This window comes from Panthera tigris, chromosome B1, assembly GCF_018350195.1.
Source record: "Panthera tigris isolate Pti1 chromosome B1, P.tigris_Pti1_mat1.1, whole genome shotgun sequence".
Taxonomy (NCBI): Eukaryota; Metazoa; Chordata; class Mammalia; order Carnivora; family Felidae; genus Panthera; species Panthera tigris.
In genome coordinates, this window is record NC_056663.1 from 50,822,321 (window position 1) to 50,843,475 (window position 21,155).

Genomic DNA, 21,155 nt, shown 5'->3' on the forward strand with positions numbered 1-21,155 from the left:
TGCTAATCTGAAGTTCCTTCCCTCGTGAGACTATCTGCCCATTCTGGCAGAACATTTGTGTGAAACCAAAATTTCACATATGGAACTCCCAAGTCACCCATCTGGCTTCACCCACCTTATTTTTTGGGTTGAAAATTTGTCAAAGAAACAAATGTTATCTCCCACGATTTGAGAAACAAGAATGATCCAACAGCAGCATTAAATTCACACAAACTGCGTTAATGGTGGTATTAGCGCCGAGCTTCTCTATTTTCTTCCTCGCAAAATGGGCTTATCACTGTATATGTATGTGTGTATATACATAAAACATTATTTTGAATTATCTTCCCTATACTGAGCTTTTTGAAAGTTGTGCTTAGTTTTTATTTTGGATCATCTTTTTGATAATTTACCATTACAATGGCTCCAGTGGAAATACACATACGTCCTCGTTGCCTGTAAAGTAGGTCGTCTTATGCCTTATTGGGCATACTGAACAACTGCTAAGGTTTTTAAGGAGGGAACGAACTTTAAAATCAAAGGCTAGGCATTATTTGTTTTTGACCTCTGCCGCTTCACGTACTTCGTATCTCAATTAGTACATTTGTTCTCTCCCTGGGAAGTTTGTACTGAAGCCGAAGCCGAACCAGAAACACTAGCTGATGGCCTCCTAGGATCAGGCCCCCCTCAGACGCCTACCCCACCCCCTACCCCCGGGCGGAACACGCCCTCAGTTACAGCCCTTCGGCCAGAGCCTTAGGTAACCTTGATTCCGGGTCGGCAGCGGCCACAGCCCGCAGCGCAAGCGGCCTCGGCGGACCCCCTGCCTGCAGCGCGGCCCAGTGCACGCCGGTCCCACTGCCGGGCGCCAGCCGCCCACTCCGCAGCAGCCGCTCCGCTCTCGACCGCGCCGTTCCGCCCGTCGGCCAGCGGCCCGCCCATGCTCTTGGCCACCAGGAGAGCTAGCCAGCTTTTCCACAGCCTCTTTCCTGTCCCGAGAATGGGCGACTCCGCCTCTAAGATCGTCAGCCCCCAGGAGGCATTGCCGGGCCGGAAGGAGCCGATCCCCGTCGCGGGTAAGGACTCAGGCACGCGCAGAAGCACGGTCTTCGTCGCTGCGCATGCGCGTCAGCGCCCTGTGGCTGCGCGTCCTCCGCCCTCCCGGAAGAGAGCGGAGGGCCGGCTTCGGGCGGATTAGCTAGGTTGGGGTCTGCGCAAGCGCGAAGAGGCTTCGCTAGGGGAGGGGGGGCGGAGGGGTCTTCGGTCCTCTTTCTTTGTTTGGCTTCTCACTCTCTCAAACAGCATGTAGCACGTTGATGGAATCTAGTATGTTGGTAAAACTCACCTAGAGTGCAAATACCCCGGTGGCTCCCAACTTTGGGTAGGAAAAGCGCTGACCTGATTTCCGATCTTGCTCACAGGTGCGTGTGCCCTCAGTGCCGGCTTCTGTGCCTCCTCTTTTGTGCACGGTTCGCTGGAATAGTGGCCACTTGCAGCGATGGTGCCGTGTTGTCACTAGAAGCAATGGAATGATACAGAACGATGAAAATTGCAGCTTTGAAATTGTATCTCAGTCCACTGTACTGGTTGCAAGAATTACCCTCGGGCTTCTGTTATTCTCCTTGACTGCCCGGTTTCTCCTAATTGGCGGGAGCTGCCCCTAGCCCCGTCCTTGCGGGTCTGCCCGTGTTTGAGTCAGTAGTGCGGAGGTGTCCGCTTTAGAGCTGTGCCTTACAAAGTTAAACATTTTCCAATCTCATACCAATACTTTTGGAAAATACAGTAAGAAAAAAAAAGTCAGAAAAATGCTTGGGTGCCCAGTAATGTTAAACTACTCTAAAGGTTCTTTTCGTAAAGCTTAAGCCTCATTTTCTGTTGCAGAAGGGGACCATACTTTAAGTAGAATTACCTTGGTGCAGTGCTTCTCAGAGTGTGGCCCTGGCAATTTGTACTTTAAACAAACACGTCATAGTTTGTAAACCACTGTGTTAAGAGTTGTTGAAGGATTAAAGGGTGATTAGTCCTCTACATATGGCTCAATGCCAAGGTAAATCCTACATTTAAAAATTTTTAGGAATTCTGTTTTTCTTTTCCTTAAAGAATTATTGGGTATATATAGGAGGAGGTCACAGCGAGGCTCTGCGTATAGTACACACTAATCAGTATGAGGGGGAGAGGTAGAGTTTTTTTGGATTTGAGGCAGTTTGGAAACTGACACTGTGTGCCTTGTTTCTCCATCTACATTAGCAGTTCTACTTCTTACACTTCCCTCACTTCAACCCCAACTCATAGCCAGCCCTAAAAATTTGTTTCTTTTTTGGCTCAGAGAATTAATTTTAAACTTTTATTTTAAAAATAATATTTTTTACACTTTACAATTTTTTTTACAATTTTATTTTTAAAAATAAATTATATATATTTTTACAAACCAGTATTCATAAATGGATACTTAAAGGTAGTGCTTTTTCAATGTTGCACATCCTCAGCTTGTCCTGAACTTACTCTTTACACACTATGGGTGTTTTGGTATGCCCTCCCAGAAATCTAAAAAACAAACAAATGAACACAAACATCTTGTTCAGAGCTGCAAACTGGTTCAAGATTAGCTTTGACCAAAATTTAGTTCTGCTTAATCTTAACCAAAGTGTTCCCAATCAATTACCTGGTACATAAATGACACTTTTGGTAAAAGATTAACCAACATGACGGAAATGAGCCAATGATTTATTTGTCATATCCACCTAATAAATCTAACAGAAAACCTCAGGGCCTGGTTCTGTTCCAGGCTCTTCCATCTTGTCTTTTTATATAATCATGCATATACCTCTGTATCTAGACCAGTGAACTGCTTTTTTTGGGTGTAGGGCTAAGCCTACAATGCATATGTATATGCAGTGCCTATGTCCTTATTGCTTTGCTGTTGTAACTCTTCCCCCCCCCCCCCCAAATATTTCAGTTTTAGATTGCAGCCGGTCCAGTCCCCACTTCTTGTACAACTCCTGCTTTGACAGATTGTTGAAGGTTCTCAGATTGGCCCCAGAAATGGGCAGGATAGTATTACCTCCTTGGTAGGTTTTGGTGGCTGTAAGCTTGAAGCTTATGGATTTAATAATATTGTTTTGAAAGTCAAATTCATCTCTGCCCCAGCCTCCAATCTGTTTAACAGCCCTTCACTTCTCTTTGTTGTTTCTGTGTCTGTTATTTGTGCCCTGACTCTCAAAATTTCTGTGATAAAAGCATCACCTTTTGATTTTAGAAGATAAGTCTTATTTAGTGTCTTTGGTTCAGCTTAGTACAAGGCTCTGTCTTTGTGCACTATTACCAAATATTTTTCGTGTGAAGAGTTACATCTTAGCCTTAATCCTACCTTTTTTTGATATTCGTAGGGAAACTTAACACTTTTTTTTTTTTTTTAATAAACTGTGGCCTAATAGTAGATTTCTACTTTGCAAGAAGGTTAAGATTCAATCTTTCAAACTTCTTTAATGCTTAGTTTCTCCCAGGCGACCTATAGTGGATCAAAACATGAGTCGTCCTATTTTGGGTGATTGGTTACAACTAAACTTGGACTGGACTGCCTCATTTGAGGCACACTCTGTTCAGGTTAGTGGCGGGTCCTGGACAGCATTGGCTGGCTGGCAGGGCATGTGAGCAGTTTGCCTGATCTTCTATGTGGAGGCAGTCTCTCTCTGTTTTAGTGCCTGACTAGACAGCAATACTCAGAGAACTTTGGGGAAAAGTGGAATTCATGCTTGTTGAACTGAAATGGTGGGCAATTAATTGCTAGAGACAGGCAGGAGGTGGAAGGCTTATAATTAAAACCTCAGAGTGTCTCCTATGTTGTTAAAATGTGAATTTATTATAGTTAGAACTAATCTTATTTCCAGTGAATTAATTACTCTAAAAGCCCAGTTTTTTTTTTTTTTCTAATAGCACTTTGTTTTTGGTTTGTTTTGCCTATTGAAGATATTGCTAATCTGTTTTTTTGATCAGATGTTTGGGATTTGGAGATATCATTCAAGATAACACTGACAGCTCCTATGTGATCTCTACTTTCTTGCCTTTATATTCTTAGTGTTCACTAGGTGAACACTGTTCTATAGTCTTCACTGTATTACTGTGGTCTTTTTTGGAGAGAGGAAGAGATGTAGAACACCTGCCCATGGTGTCCTCTTTTAAGAACTTTAAATATAAATAGAAAAACAGTAGAACAATATGAGTAGTCCAAAAGGCGCCTCTTTGAAAAACAGTTGAACTATGACAATGAAATTTATGGGCTGTAGCTGTCTAATAAAGAAAAAAGGGAAAAAGTACAAATATACAAAATTAGCAACTGAAAGGGGGGAGTAATAGAAATTGAAAATTTAAAGACTCATGAGAGACTGTTTGTTTAACTCTTTGAAAATAAATTCGAAAACTTGGATGGAATAGACAATTTTTAGGAAAATATAACTGACCCAAACTGAAACCGGAAACATTTAGGAAATCTAAACACAATGATTTTTCTAGCAGAAATGAAGTTGTCAGAGTTGCCTCCTCTCAAAGCATCATGTTCAGACAGTTTTACACTGACACTTCTACTAAATATTTAAAGAGCAGATTATTCCAATCGTATTTAAACTAAAAGAATTGTCAGATTCTTTTTAAGCAGTAAGTATAATATTAAAACCAAACCTGATAAAGATTGCACAAAAAAAAGAAAACTGCAGACCTGTCCCACTTATGAATATTGATGAAAAACTGCTAAATAAATATGAGTGAACAGAGCCCAGCAATGGGAGTTAGTTCCAGAATGTAAGGATGGGTCAGTATTAGGAAATCTATTAATATAATTCATCATTTAATTGATCTATGAAGAAAAATGATATAACTGTCATCTGGATGCTGAAAAGTCATTTGACTACCTTTAACAACTATTCTTGATAATAACACAGATGGCTACTTCCATAACATGATATAATAAATCTATTTCTGCTCAAAGGCCAACATCATGCTTAATGAAGAAACATAGAAATTCCCACTGAAGTCCTAATCCGGGAAAAATGTGGAGATGGTCCACTCTTGCTCAGCCTAGTAGCTGGTATGCCCCATTACTAAATGCTTTTGTTGTTAAGGTTATCATGTTAGCTTTAATCTCTATAAAATTTTTTTTTAACATTTTATTTATTTTTGAGAGACAGAGCAAGACAGAGCACGAGCAGGGGAGGGGCAGAGAGAGCACAGGGGGACACAGATTCTGAAGCAGGCTCCAGGCTCGAGCTGTCAGCACAGAGCTTGGTGCGGGGCTCAAACTCATGGACTGTGAGATTATGACCTGAGCTGAAGTCAGATGCTTAACCAACTGAGCCACCCAACTGAGCCACCCAGGCATCCCTATCTTAGCTTTAATCTTAACTTTTTGTGTTAAGAAAATTTTCATGTTTAAAAATTTTTTATTTAAAATTTATTTTAATTCTAGTGCAGTTAACATCTAGTATTATATTAGTTTCAGGTGTACAATATAGTGATTCAATAATTTAGTACTTCACTCAGCGCTCATCTTAATTGCCTTCACCTATTTTATCTCCCCCGCCCACCTTCTCTCTGGTAACCATCAGTTTGTTCTTTATATTTAAGACTCTGTTTTTTGATTTGTCTCTTATTTTCTTTGTTTTGTTTCTTAAATTCCACATATGAGTGAAATCATATGGTATTTACCTTTCCTTGACTTACTTCACTTAGCACTATACTCTCTAGATCCATCCATGTTGTTGCAAATGGCAAGATCTCATTCGTTTTTTAAATTTTCTTTTTTTTAAAGTTTATTTATTTTGAGAGAGAGAGAGAGAGAGAGAGAGAGAGAGAGAGAGAGACAATGAATATGAGTGGGGAGGGGCAGAGAGGGTGGGGGGAGAGAGAATCCGAAGCAGGCTCTGTGCCGTCAGCATGGAGTCCGATGTGGGACTTGATCCCACAAACCCTGAGATCGTGACCTAAGCTGAAATCACAAGTCAGATGCTTAACCAACTGAGCCACCCAGGTGCCTTGATCTCATTCTTTTTTGTGGTTGAATACTATTCCGTTGTGTATATGTGTATACGTATATAAAACCACATCCTCTTTATCCATTCACCTATTGATGGATACTTGGATTGGTTCCATAATTTGGCTATTATAAATAATGCTGCAATAAACAGAGGACTGCATGTGTCTTTTTGAATTAGTGTTTTTGTTTTCTTTGGATAAATACCTAGTAGTAGAATTACTGGATAATATGGTAATTCTATTTTTAATTTTTTGAGGGATCTCCATATTGTTTTCTCTAGTAGCTGTACCAGTTTGCATTTCTATCAACAGTACTTGAGGGTTCCTTTTTCACCACATCCTCACCAACACTTGTTTCTTGCGTTTTTGATTTTAGCCATTCTAACAGATGTGAGGTGATATCTCATTGCAATTTTGATTTGCATTTCCCTGATGATGAGTGATGTTGAGCATTTTTTCCATGTGTCTGTTGCCATCTGTATGCCTTCTTTGGAGAAAAGTCTGTTCATGTCTTGTACCCAATTTTTAATTGGATTATTGTAATTTTTTTTGAAGTTGAGAAAATTTTCATCTTTTTATAGGCTACTACTGTGGCCTGATAGGTGAGATTCACATCTTCAAACTTCTTTACTGTGCAACTTTTCCAAGGCTGCCTAAAGTGGGTTAAAGCATGACTAGGCCTACTCTGGGTGATTGGTGTTATTATTTAGCATTGTTTTGTAAGTGGTAGCTAATGCATTTATATAGGAGAAGGCAATTAGAAATGTACAAATTGGAAAAGAAAAGGTAAAACGGACACTAACTTGCAGATGATGAGATTATATACCTGGAAAATCTAAGAGAATTAATAGTATGGTATCAGGATATATACTAGACAACAACCAAGAGTTTTACTCTGTGTAAACAACTTGTTAGAAAATATATGGAAGAAAACACTCCATTTATAATATCAACCAAAAAAGTTAAAATTTATGAATAAACGTAGCAAGAGCTGAGGGTCCTGAGTTCAAGCCCAGTGTGGGGGTTCTGTGCTCGGTGTGAAGCCTACTTAAAAAAAATTAATAAAAATTCATAGGGAAAAATAAACAGGAAGAGTTACAGTAACTGTTAAAGAAGAGCAAAGAGGGGCAACTAGCCCTACCATATAGTAAAAGTAAAGTTCGATAATTAAATCAATGTGATACTTGTCCATGAATAGATAGGTCAATGGAGCAGAATAGAAAGATGAGAAATTCTTAAATACCTATGGGGATGTAGTATATCATAAAGGAGATATCTTAAATCAGTGGGGAAAAGATGGAATATTCAAAAAATGGCTATGGGACAACTGGGTAGCCATATGGAAAAAGAAAGTTGGATCTGTATTTCACATCTTAAACCAGGATAAGTTTTAAAGAGATATTTGACAATAGCTCATGTTTATTGAGTGCTTACTGTATGTCAGACACTCTAGTAATTACTTTTACCAAGACATTTAATCCTCACAATAACCCCCCCCCCCCATGTGGTAATTATTATTATCCTCATTTGTTGATCTGGAAACAGGCCCATAGAGATAGGTGACTTATCCCAGGTCACATAGCTAATAAATGGTGGATCTGGAACAAGAATGTGGGCGGTTTGGCTCTAGAGTTTGTGATGTTATCTACTCTACTGTTTCTCCATTTAGTTACATGTAAAAATGAAACAGGGGTGCCTGGGTGGCTCAGTTGGTAAGTGTCCGACTTCAGCTCAGGTCATGATCTCACAGTCTGTGAGTTCGAGCCCCGCGTTGGGCTCTGTGCTGACAGCTCAGAGCCTGGAGCCTGCTTCAGATTCTGTGTCTCCCTCTCTCTCTGCCCCTCCCCTGCTCATGCTCTGTCTCTTTCTGTCTCAAAAATAAATAAAAATTTAAAAAGAAATGAAACAAGTAAATGTTAGAAAAGGAGAATTCCTAAAAATTCCTTTATAATCTTGGGGTAAGGAAAGCCTTTCTAACTATGACTTGAAAATCAGAAGACTTAAGAAATTGGTAAGTTAGATCACATCAAAATAAAAATCTTCTCATGGCAAAAATTACCGTAGACAAATTCAAAAGAAAGACTGGGGTAAATATTTGCAACTTATAAGAGAAGGACTATTCTCCCTAATATGTAAGAAGCTCCTAGAAATTAATAAGAAAACACCAACATCCATTATAAAAATAGGCAGAGGTTATGAACAGATAGTTTATAGAAAAGGAGGTACAATTGGCTCTTAAACATATAAAAGAGTGAGCAACTTCTCTCATAATGAGGAGAATGCAAACACCATTTTTCATTTTTCAGATTGGCAAAAATCCAGAACTTTGATGGTACACTCTGTTGGTAAATCCTTAAGGAAAAAGGCACTCTTGTACATTGCTGGCGAGAGTGTAAATTGGCTCAACTCTTACAGAAGGCAATTTGGCAATATCTGTAAAAAATTTAAATGCATATACCTTTTGACCCAGGAATTCAATTCTGGGAATTTATCCTACAGATACACTTGCACGCATGCCAAATGATGACTATACCAGGTTATTCACTGCAGCTTTGTTTGCAGTAGCCAAAGATTGGAAACAACCCAAATGCCCATCAATAGGGGCTAGTTAAATAAATTGTGGTTCGTCTTCACAATGGAATATGCAGCTGTAAAAAAGAACGTGGAAAATCTATATGAATGGGTGTGGAGCGATTGCCAAGATATAGCGTTAAGTGAGAAAAGCAAGGTCAGAACAGTGTTGTATGGTATGCTAATTTTTGTGTGAACAGGGAGGAAAATAATAAGATGTATGCACAAAGAAACTCTGAAAGGATAGCTAAGAAACTAAAAGCTGGGGAGAGGGCTGTGCAGTGAGCTGAAGATGGATGGGACACACAAGTGGGAGATTTTCCTTCAGGCTTTCGTGTAACTTGATTCTTGATAAGTGACTGCATTATTGAGTTAAAGAACTCTGCTCTGAGGATGATCCTTTTCTGCGGTTTTTAGTTTAATTGACCACCTTTCTGTCATCTTTTGTCATCCCTATTTCAAATTCTGTTTTTTAAATTTTGCTCTTTTTCTTGTCAAGTAAGTCTTTTTTTTTTTTTTTTCTTTTCCTTCCCAACTTGCTTTTGTAATCAAAATCTACATTTTGGCGTGATTTAAAAATCTAAATTTAGAGGGTGAAATTGGAATAAGTTAATCCAAGTCATTTTACATTTCATAAATATTCATTTTTATTGAAGCATCAATTGTGGTGGCATCATTTATACAAAGAAAAGATCTTTGGGGACAAATTCCTTCCACTATTATGTAGAAGGCATTATGTGTATTTCTTTTATTTTGAGTGATGTACATAGACTTTTAAAAGAAAATGATAGAAAACAATTTTCCTTTTAGAAAAATTTTCCCCAATGTGTGATTAATTTCTAAATTGTAGGACACAGAGCTATTATTTCTCCTCTTTGCATCTTGTCTACAGCTCTTTATTTTACCCTCTGTTTCAGAACCCTCAGTGTTTCCCTGAAGTCCCTGGCATAAGGGTATTCCATACCTCTCCTGATCTGATGATCCTTACTGTCCCAGCCTTTCTTCCCACCTTGCCTCTGGCTAACATGTGTTTCAGTGTTTTGTCTTTCGAGCTGCTCATGTGATTCTACCCAAGTGGGTTTCATATACCGGTGTTTTCATTTAGCCATTCATTAAATGTTTGTTAAATGCTTGCCCAGGTGAAATATTGTTTTCCATATATCCTTATGCTACCTCTTCCTCAAAACTTGCCCTGGTTCCCTTTTCTTTACAACCTAAGTGATCCCTTTCTTTTCTTCTGGGCAGATAATTATGCACTATTTCATGAATCCTCCTCTTGGATTTCACATTGTTACTTAGATATTGTTCTACTACCCATGTTGTTAAATCAATATCTTTTCTCCTCATATGAGGGAGAGCTACCTCGAAAGATGGCTGTTCTGGGGTGCTTGGGTGGCTCAGTTGGTTAAGTGTCCAACTTTGGCTCAGGTCATGGTCTTGCAGTTTGTGGGTTCAAGTCCCATAGCGGGCTCTCTATTGTCAGTGCAGAGCCCGCTTCAGATCCTCTGTCCCCTTCTCTCTGCGCCCCTTCCCCACTCTCTCTCGCTCTCGCTCAAAAATAAACTTTAAAAAAAAAAAAAAAAAAGAAGGCTGTCCAGAGGGAGGAGCCATGTTTCACTCCTTAAAGGGGGGCACTGGCCATGGTTGATCCTGTTTTATTCCTTAGTCCGTAACGGTTCACAGAGGACACTACCCACATCAGGCACTCAGTTATGGTGTATGGATATCAGGTAAAGTATGGTTAATGTTGGCTAAAGGTGGTCTTTTTGTGTGAACATTGTGTGACCAGGATGACACAGAGAAGCTAACATAGCTGATCTTTTGTCCCTGCGATATATACTCTAAATAATTTTTTCACTAGCGGTGATAGACTTGGGCTGATTTCAGACTGTCTTACCAATCATTCTTGTGACCAGTAGTAAACTCTTCTACTTGCCAGGATAAATGATGAGGAGCCCCCTCATCTTTAAATCTCTAAGCTGGGATTTGTTAGGAATCTGCAGCAATGGTTGGGAAAGATGCTCTGGGGAAGGGAGGAGAGTGAGGACAGCTGAGGCAAGGAATGGGGAGCTAGTTGGGTGAGGAGACATCAGTTTGTGACATGGGCCCCAAGAGTACCAGAGGCCTCCAGGCCTTCAGCAAGGACCAGAGTGGAGGTCTCTTTGCTAGGCTTGGTCTGCCCCTTCATAGACCCCAGTGTCCTGCCAACCCGGCAGATGGCCCGATCCCTTCCCATGCCACAGCAGCTGGCCGACCCTGTCATCTTGTGCCAGCCAAAATCTTCGAACTCTGATGAAGTATGAGAGACTGAATTCTGCAAAAGATGGGTTCAGAGTGTAAATGCATGATGAGTGAAAGTTGTGGGGCCTCTATCCTATTCTTTCGTCTCTTTTCCATCATAAATTCCCAGTTTGAGAGCATCAGACACACCCATAAAGAAGATTTTCCTCATCATCTGGGTATCCCTTAGCCAGGTCAAGTTGACACATAAAATAACCATCACACTTTCCTTGGTCTCTGCCTTTATCCTTCTCAGTTTACTGTGAGCACCGCTTTAGACATCTGTTTAAACCTCAAATTTCATACTACCACTGCGTAGGAAATAACAGTGACTATGTGATCGGTGCGATTGTAACTGAACTCAAGGCAAGTTCAGTTGCACTTTGGCTGCAAGTTGAACACAACCCAAAGAAGTATTGAAAGCAGAGAACTTTTTATTGTTATAAGTAAGGAGACAGAGTCATAGCTCTCAAAGTACTTTCTCCCCATGGGGTTAGCACAGGAAGCTTTTATTTGGTGTATTGGGAATGGGGGCAGGGAGCTAACATATACATAAGGAACTTATACATATTTTATTAATTAGGCACTTCGGTTCGATTGCACATGCCTAGCATGTCAGTATGGTAGTGCATACAATGTATGTTCAAAAAATGGCAGGAAACTCCACCCACAGGAGGAGGTCTTAGTAGTATAATGAACTAAAAGGTAACTTCAGGATAACTCAGGGGCTTTTGCACAGATCATTAGCTCCAACCCACTCAAGCTGGCTCACGTGAGGAGTGATTGGGCAAACGCGTATCTGGGCATCTCCTTGGCAGGAACTGCTGATTTTCAAAAAACGGAACACATTCCTTCCTTGCTTTTGTCTTTTCCCTCTCATCCCTTCTACTGATAGCTTGCAGCCATCTGATTTGAGTAATTTCTGTTGCGTCCTAGCTAACGTGATGACACTTTTCATCCTGGAGTTAGAAACTTCCTGTAACTTGTTAACCTCAGTGTTCCTGAGCTCTGCACCGCCCATGCCCCACACCCTCAGCTGACTCCGATTAGTTCCTTTCTTCCAGGACGTTTGCTTTCTTCCTCACAGCCCATGTAAATCTTCCTGGGTCTTTCAAGGCTCAACTCACTTCTTCCCCTTCCATGTTGCCTTTTGGGAGCAGTTTCAACTTCGATTGTTCTTGGAGTTTGTGGTGGAGCTAGGGCTTTGGGGCCTTGTTTTGCACTTTCATTCCACTGTGTCTCCCTAGGGAGGTGAAAGTTGAGTTCATGTAATATATGTGGAGCTCAGTGATTGCTATTTTTCTCCCTGGTGGTTCCTGAACTCTTAGTCTGGTTATGGTGCCCTGCTGGCATGGCCAGAGGTCTTGCTTAGATTACAGTGGCTAAGCTGCTTGGTTTTCTGGTATCTTTCCCCTGGATGTCCTATCAAAATGTTCTTCCCATTTGATGAGATACTTGACTACTTTGACTCATGATCCTGTTAGAAGATAAACTGAGACATATTAATTTTTTTAAGAGTTTATTTGAGCAAAAGTTGACTCAAGTTGGGCAGCATCTGATCTAGCAGATAGAAAGGAGCTCCAAGGAGCTTGTACACAAATGAAGGGCTTTTACAGGCGAAGGGAATGGGAACAAGGAAGTTATACTAGGCAAAAGAGCGGGTTGGTTATTGCAAGGATATGTTCCTCTAGGCAATGGCAAACTAGTTAACTAGTGCTGATCAGGCAATTCCTGATTGACTGGTTTAAGATCTCATTTCTGGGACAGCCAGAACTGTAGGTTAAGTCTTGGATTGGTGGTGTGGGGCTTTGCATAAGCGACTCCATTTTGAGCCAAATGTCTTATTTTTTTAACAATGCCAAATGCTTGATTTTACCTTGACCAAAGACCACCATATCCTCTGGGTTAGCTGGGATCTCTTCTGTAAGCTGAGTCTTTTATGAGAGGTCAAATAAGGTTATTGTCCTTCATAAAGAAAGACATGGTTCCTTAGTATGAGCATATCTGCAGTGTTTCTCAGCAGGGTATATTTCTAATCTACTAGCTTGTTGTTGAGTAAGTGTATTAAATTTGCATTATAATATAAGAAAGATTGGTAATAGTGAAACTGGAAGAAATGCAGAGTTACAGTATGTTCCAATGAATGTATTATCATTACATTTTTATAAAATGAAGAATAAAATTTAGAAACATTGAATGTCTTCCCCGAGCATATATAGAAAATGAATTCTTTTCACCATGTTACCATGGTAAAGTAATAACATTAGTGTTGAATTTTCTTCTGTAACTTTTTCCTATTTTACCTTTGATTATTTTTATTAGTAGTTTACTGTTAGGTAATTTATACTTTGCTTAGGTCAAATGCACTGTGAAGAATTAAAAAGCATTGTTCACATGAGACCAAAACTTACTCCTTGGCCAACTAAAAAAATAAAAAAGATATTTTAACAGATTTTACCCAAAAGGCAAGAGTCATGAAAATGAAATACTGTGAGGGAATGCATAACTTTCCAGCTGGAGAAAATGAAAGCTAAAGTGAAAAAATCCTGAATGTACTGTAGTTAGCAGATGAAAAGAAAACCACGTTAGGGTTTGCAGAATGGAGTAGCCAGCTGTCAAATAGAGCCCCGGAGAAAACACTGCATTGCCGAAAACCTCCATTTCCTTATCTCTTTTTGAGAGCCAATTCATAAGGAGCTACGTCATCTAGCAGTAAGCCCTCTGCAGCAACTCCTGCTGGTCCCCAGAGTTCCTAGCTAACCACTTAGCATTCCTTGCACACCGAGACGTGTGCACTGGCATGAAGAAGCGCTGCGCAGAGCTCCCGACTCCCCCCACCGAGGACTGCAGCGGGCCTGATAACAGCCCCGGCTCAGGCGGGGTCTCTCCCTGACAACCGGAGCCAGGTTGCTGGGAGACAGCAGACCTCCAAGAGTAGAAACTGCACCCAGCTGCCTCTGCATGTAAAAGGAGGGCTGAGGAGCCCCTTGCAGATAACTTTTTATTTTAAGAAACTGAAAAAACCCTCAAAAACCAAAAACATTTCTTCTTCTTCTTCTTCAGGATTAGGCTGATACTACGAAGCTCTGTGGATTTATTTTGTTAAGTGGAATAAAAGGGAGTAATTATTTTTTGGTGAAAATTAGGAGTTGGACGAATAAGATTAGGTCGCTCTCTGCTGCAGTACTTACGGGACAATGCACGCCCGATTTAAGGAATAAGCTGCATAAATTTAAATATGCATTTCCAGGGGCAAGATATGAACCAAGGGATTTCTATTAATATAATGCTGGAACTTAAGCCTGAACTATTTTGGTTCATTAAAAACCAGACAATTTTTTTTTTTTTTCCAGGCTAAGGGGATTCGTTAAAGAGCTGAAATCTAGGCTTCATTTTATGTATATGTTTGCTTTGGAACTTGTAGGATGGTTGACAAACAAAATTGATAGAATTTAAAAAATGAGGATTCTCTATGGTTATCTCCATATGGTTGTATTAAACTAATTAATAAGGAAACAAGTGGTCTTTACTCTGTCTCTGGTTTCCAGCCAGTGGGTCTGGTACCAGGTTCTTCTCACTGCCCCAGAGTGGGCTGGTCCTACCCAATCTATGCTGAGATGGCTTCTCCTTGCTTCAGGGGCTTTTTTATTACTTCAACCTCAGATTTTTATTTATAGTTTCGCTCAAGGTTTGATCTGTCAGTGAGTTCTTTTTAATTGTTTTTTTTTAACATTTATTTAATTTTGAGAGACACAGAGAGACAGAGCACAAGTAGGGGAGGGGCAGAGAGAGAATGAGACACAGAACCCGAAGGAGGCTTCAGGCTCTGAGCTGTCAGTACAGAGCCCAACAGGGGGCTGGAGCCCACAAACTGTGAGATCATGATCTGAGCCGAAGTTGGGACGCTCACCCAGGTGCCCCTGTCAGTAAGTTTTTAATCATTTTCATTCTCTTCTCCCAACTTCCCAAGTAACCAGTGTCCAAAATGTTGGTGTGATTATAAAAATGGATCAGCTTATAGTCTGCATCTTATTCTTCTCACTTATTAGTATATCATGGAAATATCTCCAAGTAGCTGATATATCTTAAAATATTCTTTTAAAAAAATTAATATACTTTATTTCTTTGAGCAGTTTTAGGTTTATAGGAAAATTGAGTGGGAAGTACAGAGGATTCCCATATATATACATGTGCCCTACTCTCCAGGTTTACCCTGTTGTTAACTTTTGGTATTAGTACGGCACATTTGTTGTAATCAATGAGCCAGTATAGATAACCAAAGTCCATACTTTACATCAGGATTCATTTTCTCGTATATTCTATGGGTTTTGAGAAATCTGTAATGTGTGTTTGCAACAGTTCTAGTATCTTACAGAATAATTTCACTGCTCTAAAAGTCCCCAGTGTTCTGCCTGTTTATCTCTTCCTCCCTCCTGAACCCCTAACAGTCACTTATCTTTTTGGTGTCTTCATAGTTTTGCTTTCCCAAGAATGTCATATACAGTATGTATATGGAAAGGAATTATACAGTATGTATCCTTTTCAAATTCGCTTCTTTCACTTAGCAGTATGCACTTAGGGTCCCTCCATATCTGGATAGCTCATTTCTTTTCAGTGCTGAATAATATTCAATTGCATGGGTGTACAACAGTTTGTTTAACCATTCACCTATTGAAGAATAACTTGGTTGCTTCCAAGTTTTGGTAATTATTAATAAAGCTATTATAAACATTCTTGTACCAGTTTTGTGTAGACATGCTTTTAACTTTGGGTAAATATCAAGAGCCATGATTGTTGGATCATGTGGTATGAGTATGTTTCATCTTATAAGAAACTGCCAAACTATTCCAAAGTGGTTGTACCATTTTGCATTCTTACCAACAGTGAATGGGAGCTCCTGTTGCTTTACATCCTTGTCAGCATTTGGTGCTGTCAGTGTTTTGGATTTTAGCCTTTCTAGTAGGTATATAGTGCTATCTTGTTGTTACAAATTTTTTTTTTTTTTTTTTTTTTTTTACATTTTTTTATTTTTGAGAGACAGAGTGAGACAGAGCACAAGCAAGGGAGGAGCAGAGAGAGAAGGAGACACAGAATCTGAAGCAGGCTCCAGGCTCTGAGCAAGCATTCAGCACAGAGCCCGACTTGGGCTTGAACCCATGAACCATGAGATCCTGACCTGAGCTGAAGTTGGTCACTTAACTGACTAAGCCACCCAGGCGCCCCAAAACATTTCTTTTAACATTTATTTATTTTTTTGCGAGAGAGAGACAGAGCATGAGTGGCGGAGTGTCAGAGAGAGAGGGCATCACAGAATCCGAAGCAGGCTCCAGGCTCTATCTAGGCTCTGAGCTGTCAGCACAGAGCCCAATGTGGGGCTCGAACTCAAGACTGCGAGATCATGAACTGAACCGAAGTTGGACGCTTAACTGACTGAGCCACCCAGGCACCCCTGTCCATTTTTAAATTGGATTTTTTTCTTGTTGAGGTTTTTAAAGTATTTATTTTTTATTGTTCAGAGAGAGAGAGAGAGAGAGAGAGAGAGAGTGTTAGCTGGGGGAGGGGCAGAGAGAGAGAGAGAGAGAGAGAGAGAGAGAGAGAATCTTAAGCAGGCTCCAATTCCTGGTGTGGAGCCCAACATGGGGCTTGGTCTCATGACCATCAGATCATGACCTGAGCTGAAATCAAGAGTTAGACAATTGACCCACTGAGTCACCCAGGTGCCCCTTGTTGAATTTTAAGAGTCCTTTGTGTATTTGGGATAGCAGTCCTTTATCAGATGTCTTTTATAAGTATTTTCTCCCAGTCCGTGGCTTGTCTTCTTATATGCTCTTTACAGTGTCTTTTGCAGAGCAGACGTTTTTAATTGTAATGAAGTTTAAGTTACCAGTTTTTTCTTTTATGGATTGCACTTTGAGGTAGTATCTAAAAAGCCATTGCCAAACCTAAGGTCACCTAAATTTTCTCCTGTGGTACTTTGTAGAAGTTTTATGGGTTTACCTTTAAAAGTTTGAGTTAGTTTTTGTGAAAGATTAAGATCTGGGTCTAGATTTTTTTTTCTTTTGCATGTGAATGTCTGATTGTTCCAGCACCATTTGTTAAAAGGCTATTTTTCTCCATTGCATGGCTTTTGCTCCTTTGTCAAAGATTAGTTAACTATATTTGTATGTGTCTGTTTCTGGGCTCCCTACTTATTTCCATTGGTCCATTTGTCTATTTTTTTTTTTAACCAATACTACACTGTCTCAATTATGGTAGCTTTATAATAAATCTTGAAGTTGGGTAGTTTCAGTCATCCAACTTTGTTCTCAATTGCATTGGCAACTCTGGCCTTTTTTCCCACTCTAAATATAAACCTTAATATCAGCTTATCAATATCCACAAAATAACTTAATGGGATTTTGATTGGGATTGTGTGGAATCTATAGATCAAGTTGAGAAGACCTAACATCTTGACAATATTGAGTCTTTTTACTCATGTGCATGGAATAATTCTCCATTTATTTAGATACTCTTTAATTTCTTTCATGAGAATTTTATAGTTTTCCTCATATAGATCTTCTGCATATTTGGTTAGATTTATACCTCAATATTTAATTTCTTTTGGTGCTAATGTAAATGGTATGTATTTTCTAAAATTTCAAATTCCAGTTGGTCATCACTGGCATGTAAGATAGAGTTAATTTTTGTATATTAACCTTGTATCCTGTAATCTTCCTGTAATCACTTTAGTTCTAGGAATTTTTTTGTTTATTTATTGATTCTTTGGGGTTTTCTACATAGACAGTCCTGTCCTCTGTGAACAAAGACAGTTTTATTTCTTTCTTCCCCATATGTATATCATGTTTTTCCTTTTCTTATTGCATTAGCTAGTACTTCTAGTATGATGTTGAATAGGAGTAGTGAGAGGGTACATCCTTGCCTTGTTCTGATCTTAGTGGAAAAGCATCAAGTTTCTCATCATTAATTATGTTAGCTGCAGGTTTTTTGTACATATTCTTTTATCAGGTGGAGGAAGTTCCCCTCTATCCCTAGTTTGCTGAAGGTTTATATGTTTTTTTTTAATGTACATTAAAAAAAAAGTACTATGGGATATAGTACTATCCCATAGTATGTATGTACTATAGTTTATTAGAATAAAACAAAATAAAGGTGACCTCTATATCAGTTATTAAATATTTGGCTCCACTAGTACAATAGATATGTTTAGTAATCATGGTATGTGGTATATGTATGGTAATAACTTATGAGTACTTTCCTTGTAAAATCTAGCCAAAGGAGATAAAGTTTGTGTTAGGTTATGCAATGCCTTGAAGTCATCCGAAGTAAGGAGTTTGGATCAGAATGGAGAATGAAAAGAATGTAGCTTCTGTGATGATGCATGCTTTGGGGGGAATCAGAGGTTCAGGCAGGCAGATGATGAGTATCTTATCCATAAAGTATAAACATCCTATGAGTCTTTGATGCTTGCCAGTGCATTTGGATTGCACTAGGTACAGCTTGGCAGCCAGTTATGGTATTGTTTGTTCTGAGAACTTAAAGGTCAATTTGCATCTAGAGTTATGACCCAATTACATTCGACGAACTAGACTAAAAAGTTTTAGCACCTTTGCTATAAACCAGAGGTTGGCCAAATAGGCCTGTGGGCTAAATTTGACCTGCAGCCTGTTTTTGTTTTTTAATAGCAGTGCTGCATTAGGGGAAAATTTTAATTTATCTTTTAATTTAAGATGATAAAGGACTCTTAAAACCTGATGAATTTTAAGTTATACCAGTAGTCAATCTAGTTCATTATGGCAAAATGTCATGTAACAACAATGATGTAACAATATAATAAAAACAATGACAAAACCCCCACATTATCTGAATAATCCTCACTGTTAGTATGAACAGGCACCAAAGTTATTGGATTGTTGTGAAACCTCTGCTTTGCTTTGGCAGGGTGGGTGTAACATTTTGCAACATTTGGTTTCCCTTTCTGATTAGAAATCATTAATAATAGGGGCACCTGGGTGGTTCAGTCAGTTGGATGGCTGACTCTTGATTTCAGCCCCCATCATGATCCCAAGGTCGTGGGATTGAGCCCTGCATTGAACTCTACACTGAGTGTGGAGCCTGCTTAGGGTTTTCTCTCTCTCCCCCCCTCTGCCCCTCTCCCTTACTTGGTGTTCTCTCTCTCTCCCTCTGTCTCTCTGTCTGTAAAAAATAAAAAAATTAAAAAAAATATAAAAGAAATCATTAATAGTATAGTATACTTATCTTGACAGTATAGAGAAGTGATTTCATTGGGAATTATTAGGGTTTACTTATCAACCCATGAACTAATTTTACATGATCCTGAGTCCAAAATTAATCATTACTACCTCTGCAATCTTGTGTTTTATTTATATCTTCTCCTAATACTTATATTTTGCATCATAATTACATGTGCTCATGTCTATCACTGCCACTAAATTATGAACCCCTCAAGAGCTGAATCTAGATTTTATTTATCTTTGTGTTCTTGTCAGGGTATAAGATAGAGTTTTGTGAATACTAGATGTAATAAATGTTGAGTGAATGAACCAATTGTCCAGAAATACTAATAACAGCCCTACATACTGTCTGTATAGAATGTGTTCCAATTGACACATAGAACACATAGAATGTGTTCCAATTGGATTCCATGTGGATCAAAGGAAACCAACCATGATCTAAGAGTCCTTCAGTATTTTATTTATTTATTTAGTGTTTATTTTGAGAGAGTGAGAGAGAGCACAAGTGAGGGAGGGGCAGAAGGAGAAGGTGACAGAGGAGCTGAAGCAGTACACTGACAACAGAGAGCCCAATGTGGGGCTTGAACTCAAGAACGGTGAGATCATGACCTGAGCCAAAGTCGGACACTTAACAGACTGAGCCACCCAGGTGCCCAGAGTCCTTTAGTATTTTAAATCTGTTGTAACAATTTTGTTTCTCTCCAGTCTACCCCTGCTCCCAAACTCCTGTGAATGGCATATTTGATTATTGTGAATAACTTTTCAACAGAAACATCCATTTACGTAAAAAGTGGCAAGTTAGTAAAAGATATAAAGTAAATATAATACAATATTAAGTATCATAAAGAGGATACAACAGAATTTGCTCATTTTTTAAAATACTTTATAGCATTTTCCTTTTTGTGAAATATAGTTTGTGTTAATCTCTTTAAGAGAGGATCTAGGGTGGTAAATTTTCTGCCTGAAAGTTTGTATGTCTGAAAAATTCCTTTATTTCACCTTCGCATTTGAATGCTAATTTGGCTAGATCCAGAAATCTCCATTAAAAGCCCTGTTTTGTTTTGTTCTGGTTTGTTTTTCAGCACTAGAGGTTCCTGTTTCCAGAGAGGTTGATGAGAAAGAATTATGCTTTAAATCAGATTCTTTTTTAAAAAATATTATATATTGGGGCACCTGGGTGGCTCAGTCAGTTGAGCATCTGACTTTGGCTTAGGTCATGATCTGCGGTTTGTGGGTTTGAGCCCCGTGTCAGGCTCTGTGCTGACAGCTCAGAGCCTGAAGCCTGCTTTGGATTCTGTGTGTCTATCTCTCTCTCTGTCCCTCCTCTGCTTGTGCTCTTTCTCTGTCTCTCAAAAATAAATAAACATTAAAAAAATTTTATTTATTTATTTTGGGGGGTGGAGGGGCAGAGAGAGAGGGAGAGAGAGAATCCCAAGCAGGCTCTGTGCTATTAGCACAGAGCCTGACACGGGGCTTGATCCCACGAAACATGAGATAATGACCTGAGGTGTAATTGAGTGTTGGACGCCCTACCGACTGAGCCACCCAGGTGTCTCTAAATCAATCAGATTTTTGATTGTTAATAATATTTTTCTTCTCTGATAACTTTTGGGATTCTTTTCTATGTTTTAAGTTTCTAAAAATTATTATACAGCTTAGCATATGGTAACCCTTTCATTCTGAAGTTTATGTCCTTTTTTTTTTCAGTGCTAAGAAATTCTTAGATATTATTTCCTTAACCATTGGCTCCTCTGCATTGTCTCCAATTCTCCTTTATAAACATCTGTTTGTTAGATAGTGGTAAGTCTAGAGCTATTTTCTCTGATTCTTTTAAACTTTCTATCTCTTTATCCTTTCATCTTACATTCTGGAGGAATTCCTTAGTCTCGATCTCTTAGCTGACTGATTTTGCTGTTTTTTTCATTCTGCTCTGGAGCCATTCTATGAAGTTCTTAATGGCCACAATTCCATTCCTTCATTTTTCAGGTCTCCTCTTGAGTCTGTTTTATAAAAATGAAGATCCTGTTGTTTCATGAATGCAATACCATC

The 21,155-nt window shown here is 39.2% G+C and overlaps 1 protein-coding gene across 7 annotated transcripts in view; it reads left to right on the forward strand.

The window, feature by feature from the left end:
• The first annotated feature begins 542 nt into the window (after nucleotides 1–542).
• MSRA (methionine sulfoxide reductase A) overlaps nucleotides 543–21,155 on the forward strand; it is a 455,631-nt gene continuing 435,018 nt past the window's right edge. For 5 of the 7 annotated variants that reach the window (XM_042983565.1, XM_042983559.1, XM_042983562.1 and 2 more), the window contains exon 1: nucleotides 1,244–1,400. Coding sequence is in view for 2 of the 7 variants with exons in the window: in XM_042983557.1 (XP_042839491.1) it covers nucleotides 920–1,055 (136 nt within the window). In the remaining 5 variants the exon portion in view is untranslated. Of the gene's footprint in view, nucleotides 1,056–1,243; nucleotides 1,401–21,155 lie in introns of those variants that run through there. The other 2 variants (XM_042983557.1, XM_007097123.3) reach the window with 1 other exon arrangement.